This window comes from Benincasa hispida, chromosome 4 (genome assembly GCF_009727055.1).
Source record: "Benincasa hispida cultivar B227 chromosome 4, ASM972705v1, whole genome shotgun sequence".
Classification (NCBI taxonomy): Eukaryota; Viridiplantae; Streptophyta; class Magnoliopsida; order Cucurbitales; family Cucurbitaceae; genus Benincasa; species Benincasa hispida.
Window position 1 is genome coordinate 2420822 of NC_052352.1, and position 11602 is coordinate 2432423.

The 11602-nt window shown below is 32.7% G+C and overlaps 1 protein-coding gene across 1 annotated transcript; it reads right to left on the bottom strand.

Annotated features, from left to right (window-relative positions):
- Window positions 1–1680: 1680 nt before the first annotated feature.
- On the bottom strand, window positions 1681–6735 carry LOC120076610 (cytoplasmic tRNA 2-thiolation protein 1). The gene is made up of 10 exons (XM_039030487.1): window positions 6455–6735; window positions 5848–5962; window positions 5530–5672; window positions 5252–5371; window positions 4082–4194; window positions 3897–3989; window positions 3748–3788; window positions 3205–3271; window positions 2981–3092; window positions 1681–2231 (listed from the first exon to the last, which is right to left on the bottom strand). The coding sequence occupies exons 1-10, from the start codon at window positions 6554–6556 to the stop codon at window positions 2061–2063; spliced, it is 1077 nt and encodes a 358-aa protein (XP_038886415.1). The 5' UTR covers window positions 6557–6735; the 3' UTR covers window positions 1681–2060.
- Between the last annotated feature and the right edge of the window lie 4867 nt (window positions 6736–11602).

Genomic DNA, 11602 nt, shown 5'->3' on the forward strand with positions numbered 1-11602 from the left:
TCCCATTCTATTCCATTTTAGTTTGTTGTTTTTTATTTCTTTAAAATAGAAAAACCGAATGTAAGTCGTTTTCACGCTTCCGTTCGGAATTCAATCTTTACATTCATAACCTTACGATTTTCATTGTAATAAGCCATTGCCGTCAATATCATTATTTAAAAGGAAAAAACTTGGGTGCACCCACACAATATTCTATAGCAATGTGCTATGTGACAATTTTTTTTAAAAGATGATTTTTTTATTTGATTTTTAGACCATGTTTACATCTTTTGAAAATTAATCGATCAACGGTAATGCAAAAAGTGGGTTCCAGTTGATTACTTTTGTTGTTGTTGTTTACCTGTTTTCCATACTCGTAATGAGTTGTAGGCTTGCCTTCATGTAATCTGATTGAGTAATAAAATGTATTCAAACTGATTGCATTTGAAAATTATGTGGGATCCACTACCTTTACATTACAAATTGTTACTGTAATAGTATGAAAATTATGAACTTGCCACATTTATTATTACCTTTGCCATTACCGTTAATGTGATAGATTCATTTTTTTTTTGATAAATACAATCTAATTGTATTTTTTATTTTAGACGTATTACGATTCATCCATCAATAAAATCCTATTTTAATTATATCAATTATCATTACGATTTGACAAATGTAACCTTAGTAAAGAAAATTTACAATCAAGTGGTGGTTTTAATTTTACCAAGAATATCTCGTGATTGGGCTTTCCTTCTGACTTCAATGTATTGGTAAATTGGAAATATAATAAAGTAATGAAAATGAAAAGACAAATAAAGAGGAAATATTCGGTGGGCTTTCAATGAATGAATAATATAAAGAAGGCTAAACACTGTATACGAGGGAACTGGCTCAGACAGGACAGAAGAATTGGGAAGCACTTTGTCGTTCACATTGTGTAAGGTAAGGATTAAGATAGCTGCTTGCGAAAAACAAAAGCACTTTTCGTATTATTATTATTATTATTATTTTCTCAATCAAATTCAAACCCCACTCGAGATTTGCACACATCACATCGCCAACCTCAAACGCACATAATGTATTTGATTTATTAGTTCCATATTTTATAAATTTGAGAAAATTTGAGAAAACTATAATTATTGTTTTTCTATGAAAAATTATAATTATTGTCACACTCTAAATTATAACTGTTGGGTTCAATAATAGCAATGCTATGGTTTAACGATGATTTTGTGCATTTTATAATAAATATATAATGGTTCAATTACAACTATTTTGCAAATTTAGTGGGTAAATAATTAAACTAAACTTTTAAAAATAGGACCATAAAATGTGAAAACAGTAAAAAAAAAAGTAGGGATAAAAATTGTCAGAACGAAATAAGTTTAATATTAGACCCAAAATGCTCAATCTAAATATAGGTTTTGGTTACAATTCAAACTCATTTCATTATAGATCCCAAACAACCCCTTAGTTTATGGATGATTTTCACAATGTCCTCTATAAACTTGTAAAAACAATCTATTCTTAAAAACAATCTATTCTTATGTTGCAATTTGCAAATATGCCATTGGAGAACTAATAAGATTGATCGATCAAGTAAACATCAAGGAATCAAGAGGGTAATTTGTTATAAGAAAGATAGTCAAATAAAATTCAATTTGATTATTTGTCTATTTATTTTTAATGCATTCAGCGTACAACTAAAACATTTTACTTTATGTAAATTAAAGTTAAAATGTAATGTCAGCCCTAGCACTCCGTCTGACTTTTAAAATATCGACTTTAATATTAAACTTTAAAAACCAAAAAGTATAACCTTCTAAAAAATAGATCCTAAATTTATGTTATACAATGAGATTTCTGGGGGGGGGGAGGAATAAAATTGCTACATGGATGCCCATAGTTTCCCAATGGACTTCATTGTTTGTATTGCTGGTGTCGAATCAGATATGTTGAATGCTGAACTATTCCTTTTTCTCCATTTGCCTTGTTTCTTCAATCACAAACAATGAAGAATGTCTTAGCGCATGCTGATTCTTGTTAAGATTATTCCTTGGCCATCATACAAAAATGCTTCAGAAGTCGAGAGTTCCACACTGTTTGCTCTCAATGCTTCTTTTATGTCCATTACTACTTCCATTCGTTTCCCTCTTCCCCTCGCTATCATGCCCTCGACTGCGCCCAATACCCAACTTTGGCAAACCTCGGTTTAGGCCCTCGAGCAGAACACAAGCTTTACACCATTTCTGCATCAAGGAAATGGAGATAACAGATGCTCAGATATCCAATTGTACGAGAGTTAAATTTGAGAAGATTAAAAATGAATGCCAAATTGAACGGTATGAGCTCTCCTGTAGATGTACATAAATAGGTGGAAGACGTAATTCAAGGCTACCACTTGTAAAAGAAACAGAACAACAGAAAATCTGACAACTTTCGATATATCATTTGACAGTAGGTTGCATCCAAAACAAGTTCAGCAGCTTCGTAAAATGTTTATTAGGGGGAAAAACTTTTACAAAAGTGGATTTATTTCACCAATTGTGGTGATTCTCAATCTACACAATGTGACTATGTGGTGATTCTCAGTCTACACAATGTGCCCATGTGGTGATTGCAATTTGCAACTATATGGTAAGTAAAATAGATCCAATTATAGGCTGACAAGATCTATACCAATGAAGGGTTGGGGAAACATAATACAGAGAATAGCTACAATTTCTTGTACACAGAAATCAGTTGATAAGTTTCTGAGGCTATGGTTAGAAATGGAGGACGTGATTGAACAAAGATGATAAATACTTCAAGATCTAGTGGAACCATACAATCTACAAACAACTGAATTCTGGAGGTGGAGATGTATGATCAAATTCAGATGATGTCATTAGCTCAAATCAGGTTGAGAATGCGTTATAGCTATAAAATGAACAATCCCCTACTAGGTCTATATGGGCAATTTTGTATTCTTATCAGGTAAAATAAGAGCAAAGCACACCTGGCTTGAAATGTAGCCGCATCGTTCACACATCCCTTGCTCAGGCATTTTTGTTGAAGTGGAAATCCTGAAATCCTCACCGGATTTAATTATGTCAAGGATGGCCCTAGGTCTGCAGTAGCGTTCATAATACAAGCAGCTTAATGAGAGCAAATCATAGGGAATACAATCCTTGTCAGGAGAAGGATAGCTTTTTGCCAAGCAATAACAAGGTGAATTGAAACCTGATTCGTTCCAAATCTTTGATAAATTCGCGAGCAAAACCACGATATGCATTTGGAGAATAAATGCCTGCAATGTCAAAAAACAGATTCAAACACATGTAGAAATGAACAAAGTCGAGTCAAATTTTCAAGAGTCTGGAATAAGATACAAGAGTACTTGAGCATTTCGTAAGAAAGAACATTGTAGATCCAAGCATAATAACAATGCAACGATTCCTATTGGATAAGGGGATAAATACAAAGTCTGAAGATGAAATATTTGAAATTCTTATGACATCAACACATCTTCAGACAATAACACAACACTATAGAAGCAAATGATTACCTTAGAACAATGAAAAGTAATCATAGATATAACTAGGTCTGGAACCTATAATTGATCAATTCATTCTCGAGAATGTTCATAGTTAATTATGCCAAGACTACGTCAATTTTGTAGCAACAAAATTGAATATAATGAAGTTGAATTTATTATCAATTAGTAGACACAAAAGTGTGGAAGACAAAAAACAAAAAAACTTACTAAAATAAATAAAGGCTTACACTCGGTGGAGAAGTAGTCCAGCTTCTTAAAATAGGCATACGTAAACATCTATAGTTAAGGTTTACAACTAGCATCGACCAATACTCAAATTGAATGGTGCATGATGCAAGAATTGCTCAAGACCTATGAGACTACAATAAAAGGATATATTACTATCTCCTTTTCATATGTATACTTGAAAGGTTTGCATCTTGGGATTGGTCCATCTTCACCTGTTATTATTGCAGTACATCTACTCAATCTACAAATACAGAGCATCAGTTCAGTCTATTGCAGCCCAAATGAGGGACAAAAGTAATAGACAAAAGATTAGACTTCTTACTATTACAATACCTTGCAATATCACCTCGTAATATATTTAATAAAACTGTTTCAGCCATGTCATCTGCATTATGCCCCGTGGCAAGTTTGTCTACTTTCAACAATGCAGCACCTCTATCAAGAGCCTTCAGGAGAAAAAATCCATCAATACAATGAAACCACACAAAAAACACATCTCAGCCCATTATGGCTCTGGTCATATTTATTACATGGAATGAACAAACACAAATAACTAATGTCTACCAAATTGATTTTCTATGGCTGATTATACATCTCAACATCCTATATATATCTTCTCAAGCATACCACAAAAGAATGAGAGTCTGATTGATTAAAACGACAATATCAATAGAACCAACCATAGTTATTTTGGCCTATGGTTCCTCAGTTTCAGTTTGAGGTTCTTAAAACTGAACTATGAAACTGACCGACTGAACTAATAAAACATCAGTAGCCTAGAAACCCAAATAGCAGTTGAGCCCTCGTGAGTCCCACACCTTCTTTTCATGGTTCAACCTTACCCAACCCAAAGACCCAACAACATTTCATCAAACTGCCAAACCAAACCGACACTTTGATCAAACCATTGGTTCTGTTTTCAACTAAAACCGCATATAACCCTAATGATAATTCACAAATAAATCAAACAAGAGAAAGGGTGATTTTCTAAGATCCAGTGAGCTGAAAAAGAGGCCATGAAGCCTTAATAGAAGCACACAGAATCCCCGTCCAAACTGCCAGCAATAACATGCAAACAGTTCATCAAGAATTATAAAAGCACTAACACAGGAATTCCCGTTCCTCATGTTATTAACCAGAATAATGGTAAAAAAACAACAAAGGGAGTACATGATATGCAAGTGCTCGACTCAGAGCAGCCATACACTGCTCAGCATTACAATGCCACCATTACCTGGGCAATTTTTTTTTCAGTTGCAGCATCAACACCATATCCTAAATTAAACACTGTTTTGTTTCATTGTATAAAAGTTAAGGACATTTACTGTACCCATGGCAGAAGCTCCCTTTTCCCAATGTTGAAGAGGTTCGTATAAGATAACAACTACTTTTAGAAACAAAGTGGAACGAATGGTTTGTAATCCTTTCCTTTAAAGAGCAGAAAGATAGAAAGCATGCACATACTACCATTGTAAAGTCATAGCAGGAGTTGTTGTTTCAGACCTGTCGACGGAAAACTCCACAAAAGGTACAATTATTCTTTAAACCAATCATCTTCACTATCTCATCCATTGTCCATCCATATAAATCCTTGTATGATACAATTTGTAGTGGCAATCCGTACTGAAAATGAATAATTAAAGTGAGAATGAAAGATTAAAAAATGTAACCTCGTAGTTGGGGGGGGATCACATTCCCAATTCAGTAATTGAAGCCCACACATTTCTAGTAGCAAGAGAAAGGGGAGAATATATCCAAAGGACGTGAGAAATATCCTTCACCTGAATTTCATTTCTTTTCACAGTTTCAAGAGAGTCATCTCTGTATCCGGTGATGCCCTCATCTACTGATAAGAGAAAAAGATCTAAACCATAATTGTGCCGCTGATTCAATTCTGATAACACATAAGCAAGAACGGTAGAATCTGCATAAAGTGGCAAGAGTAAATATAATGAAGACATGAACTAAAAAAAAAAAAAAAAACCAACCTCTTTTAAAATTTCTCTCCTGTATAAGAGAATACAATTTACAAGCTAGTATATTTTCACATAATCTTAAAGACTAAAAATGATTTAAAACTAGAAAGAATCAGTGTTCACCTTTTCCACCAGATGCACCAACAGCAATGCGTTCCCCAGGTCTGAACAGCTGATTCTTCACAATAACTTGATGGATCTCTTCCTCAAAAACCTCATAGAAACATTCTCTACATATCTGTAAAAGCAATACACGTGTTGATACACAGCATCCTCCTTGAACTCTGTTAAAGTACTTGATATATCAAACTCATCAGCCTAAGCTATTGAGTTCAGTGGAAATTTAGAATCCCTGTAAAGTTATTTGCTCTCCACTTAACATTGACAATCACAATCACCAGTTAGGCTTGTTGCAAATTGGCGAATCTGAGACTATTAAAATATATATGTGAAACGCATCAATTAAACCTTATTGGGTTCAATGGTAGATGAACTGAAGGAGAGAAAAATAAAGAATTCTGCCCTTGGAAATCACATTGACATCAAATTTACATCTTAATGGAGCCAAGTAACTAAGATAAATCAATAAGATGCATATCGACGATTAGTTAGATGAGTGCAAATTAGAATCTGTGGTTCATGAACGATTTCGGAGCCTAACTAACACAAGTATGACGGAAACTGACAGAGAAAGAATTAAAAATTGGAGAAGAGGGGAAGAAAAATTAACCTGTTGCAGGGTTTTGGGCCTCTTGAGAGCAGCTTTCCTGTTGTTGCATAAGCAGCAAAGAGAAGAGACGGCCTTCTTGGGTTTGGGACCGGCTTCCTCCATTGTCAATTTTGATGGCACTTCCTGGGAGATACTACAAACGACGACGGCGACAATGGACTAATGGAGGTTTTTGACATTTAACCGGCGAGAATTTTGATTGACTCTACGACGTTTATGAATCATTGATTAAACGTCTGTTGATTCGGTTTTCTCAATTTCGGCCCAAAACTAACAATCAAACCGAGAACTTCGGTTTTACCTCTATTTTCCTTCACGCTTTCGTATCTCAAGCTTCTCTTTCTATTTCGTTTTTAATACTTTGTATTTGACGAAATGGACATTTTGTCAATTGAACTTTTGTTGATAAATTAATTTATTTATTAATTTATTAATTAATGCAACAACTTTCAAACAATTAATATAATCATGTTTAATTAAAAAAATCTATTTATTTATTTTAGTAATTAATCTTTGAAACAAATACTAACGAAAATCTTTTGCAACAACGGTAATAGATAGTAGAATAAGAAATAAACATATATTATTTCCAATTTCGTATCTCTTGTCTTGTTGCACAACTTTTTTTTTTTTTTTAGTTTTTCTTTCTCCTCTGCTTCTTCTCTTTCTTTCTTTTTTCTTTTATAATTTTTTTACTTCTTCTCTTTCTCTTATTTTTAAAATTTTTCCTTTATTTGAATTTTTTCTTCTTCCCCTTTTTTCATAAGAATTATGAGATTGAGTTTTGTACCCACGACTTGAAAGTACTCAATTTGTAAGTGACTTAACAAACAAGTCAATCATCAAGTTTGATTACTATAACAAATAATAAATAGAAATAGAAAATGAAAGTCTATCAGTAATAGCCACTAATATTTTCTATCACTGATAGCTTAATCTTTGATTATATTTTCAAGTTAATAGCCGCTTATAGAAATCTATCACTGGTAACCAACTTAGTGAATTTAATTAATAAAGTTGAATCTTGAACTAAAATATAAGTGAAATGCCTAAAATTTATCAATAATAGCATGCTTATCAGTGATAAAAGCTATCATCGAAAAGAAAAGGGACTTATAAATATTTGGAAAGGATAAGAAATGGGCAAAAAGGTATTCAGTGACTATGATTGATAGAAGCTACTACTGATAACATGTTACCATTGATAGAAGCTAATACTAATAGCATGTTATCGATGATAGAAGCTACTCGATACCACGTTATCGGTGAGAGAACCTACCACTGATAGCACATTATCAGTGAGATTATTGATAGCATCTTATCAATGATGTTATCAGTGAAAGAAGCTATCACTGATAACCACAATATGAGTGATGTTAGTGATATCAGTGATAGAACTTAGGTGATATTTATATATTGAGTCTTTTTCAAAGATGATAACAAGTTATAGAAGTCTATCATTGATAGTATTAAGTGTTAATATTTCAAGGTTGATTTTAAATGATGAAAGTCTATCAATGATAGTGACTGATTGCTGCTATCAGTGATAACCATGATAAAAGATTATTAGTGATAGCTGTTGTGGTAATCAAAGTTATTGGTCTTCTTTCAAAGTTGATCACTATTCATAAATCTATCACTGATAGCCATTAATAGCCTTAAGTATTGATATTTCAAGGTTGATTCTAATTGATGAATGTGAATCAATGATAACTACTGATAATTGATAGCAAATTAAAAGCTAATATTTCAAGATTGTATTAATTTTTCTCAAATGGAAAGCTATCGCTGATAGTAACTATCATCGATAGAAATTGATAAAAGCTATCAGCAATAGCAGCGGGTAGTAGCTATCAGTGGCTATCAGTGATAGCTTTTAATTTGAGAAAACTGGGAAGAAGCAAGCAAAATGGTGGCTAGGCATGAGTTTTTTAGTCTTTTACCATTTTTTGATCTATATATGCAATTATTTTATCCTTGTACTACATATTCTATTATTTTGGGCTTGAATTCTACTTATGAAACTAGCCCTATTAAATATCCTCTTCTCTCCACCTCTTCCTTCTTTCTCACCAATTTCTTCTTCTATTCTTCCATTTTTTTACCTTTAGTTTGTAGGTGATGGCAACCGTCGTGGATCTTCGCCAGAAGTTGCAATAATCTGCTGGAATGGAGGTCTGCCCATCGCCGGAGTCCCTGTTCGCTGGATTGGTGCTCGCCGGAACACTTCTTTTCCTTTTCTCTCCTCTTGTATACTTTTCACTCTATTCTCACTTAGTCTCAATATGTTTATTTCCTTCTTCCTTTTGTCTTCAATCTTTTCCTTCCTTCTATTTTATTTTTTCTTTCTCTTCTTCCTTTTATATTTTTTTCTTCATTCTCCTCCAACACTGTGATTAATTTATAGGAGAAGGAAGGTGAGGAGAGTTTTTTTTTTTTTTTTTTTTTTTTTTTTTTTTTTGTAGATTTAAAAGGAGAGAAAATGGAAAAGAAGAACATTGGGAGGAAGAAGTGAGAGTTGTTGAAGAATGGTTAAGAGAGAAGAAACAACAACAACAACAACAACAACATAATAATAATAATAGTAGTAGTACTAGTAGTAATAATAATAATAAAGTGAACTAAATTTGAATAAAATCAAACACACAAGTCACCTAAAACTAAGTTAAATTAACTTAAAAATAAATAAATAAAACATGAAAAATAGAAAAAAAAACATAATAATAGTAATAATAATAAATGCCGGACCAAAAACAGTATCTACAGTATGAAAGATAAAATCGTAGTTTCTTCAATTTAAATGAATTATGTTTGATTTTGGTCAAGTAATGACTCAATCGAGTTAAATTTGACAAATGTTTCCATTTTTATATTTATTTGATTTGATTTTATATTTTGGAGAGTTACTAAATTGCTAGTTTATAAATAATAACTTGTTTCTTCCTCTATAGCATTTCACTTCAAATTGAAGAGTTTTTTTTTTCTTTCTTTCTTTTGATCTTCAGTTGAGTTGAGAGCAAGTATTCAAGAGTTCTGTCGGATTCGAGTAGTTCGATGTTGCAGTTTTATCGGAGTTAGTCATTATATCCTACTGAGAGGATCGTTATAATCTGCTTGTAGCCCATGCAAAACAAATAATTGTCTTTAGGACAACACTTATCAAAAGCGTGCCTCGACTACGTTTTGAATCTACAAAGATTTTGATGTTTTTTTTTCAACTCTTTAATTATTTTCATATCTAAACATATCATCTAATTTACGTTTGAATTTGAATATTATACATTGAATATATTGTTTTGTAATTGAAGTATAATGAGTTTGTCAGTGATAAAAAAAAAATAATAAAGTGGTACATATGCCTAAGCCTAACCCACTATTTGACTTGCAATATATTAAATGTTCAAGTTGGCTACATTTGACCAATTGTGGCTGAGCTATATATCTTAATCAAAATGTTATAGGGTTGAATCTTCACCCTACTTGTTAAATTATGAAAAGAAAAATTGTTTATATTAATTTTTTTTTTCATTTCTTTTGATATAACAAAAAAATTAACATTCTCAACGGTACACAATATAATACTGAATAACAAAAAAGGGAGGAAAAAAAAATTCAACTAGTTAAAACATATATTTTTTGAATTAGAATCAAAGGGTTGACTCTCAATCTCCCTTATCATTTACCTCGAAAAATTAAAATAATAATGATAAAATGTAATTTATTTAATTATTTAATATTTAAACCATAGTTTGTATAACGATCCGACCCCCTAGGACTTAAGTTAGGCCGTTACTAAATACATGCATGCATGGAACTCAAAACGACACTCGGTTATGGCAAAATAAATGCTAATTAAATAAAGTAAATTCAAAAGTCTTTCATGAAATTCAGATACTAAAACAATAGTAGGGTACCCATAAATCATAAAAAACAATAAATAAGTCTGAAAAATAATTCTTAAAAGTAAGTTTTAAGCATCGAAACTAAAAGTTAAGAGGAACATGAAAAGAATTTTAAATCTTATGAGCGGAAGTGTAAAAACTAGTCTCAGTGGCTCGATCACGAATTTCACTTGTCCATCTCCGGTGCATCTCTACCCTTACTTGAAACAACAACATAGAAAGAATGAGTATAAAATACTCAGTAAGTAACCCCCCTATTGGGGTCAGGCTAGACATCTATGTCCTCTAGATACTCACCTCTGGTGAAACATATAAATTGCTCTAGTCCTCATGGGACACATACATACATGAAAAACTGAGTTCTATTCTACTGTAGTTAAGTATGCCCACTATCTCTAGTAAGTCCCGTAGGACCCACAACCTCTGGTGAATCCCGAAGGAAACACAATCTCTTATATACGCATGGTTATGTATATACCTCTTTCGTATACACATAACCCACTTAATGTGTACCTCTTTCGTACACATGGTTAAATATACACCTCTTTCATATACACCTAACTACTGAGTATGTACCTCTTTCGTACATCTAGTTATGTATACACTTCTTTCGTATACACATAACCCACTGAATGTGTACCTCGTCTGGTTAAGTATACACCTCTTTCGTATATACCTAACCTACTGAGTATGTACCTTTTTCGTACATCTAGTTATGTATACCCCTCTTTCGTATACACATAACCCACTGAGTATGTACCTCTTTCATACACTCCAGATCCTCTCTATAAATGTAGGGATGCGTACCTCTTTCGTACACATGGTTAGACATACAACTCTTTCGTATACACATAACCCACTGAGTGTGTACCTCTTTCGTACAACCCAGTACCCTCTAGGTATGTATCACTTTCATACACACCAATCCTAATACATCTCTTTCATGTACTTGCGCCTTTGAACGTGCATCATTTTCATGTAGTCACATAGTCTAGAAAGGAAAAGAGATTGCATCTAACTTCATATTACATATAACATTCACCTAATTATGAATCTTCTAAAAAATCTCCTGATCAAGGTTAGGCTAGTCAACCTCAACATACGTAATTAATCTAGTATTAATGGATCCACTCTAGTACATCACTTTCATGTACTAACTCATGTAACAATCAAACATTTGAAATTTCAAAATACATCATATAACTTACACACTTTCATAATAAATCACATCAATAAGCACACCAAC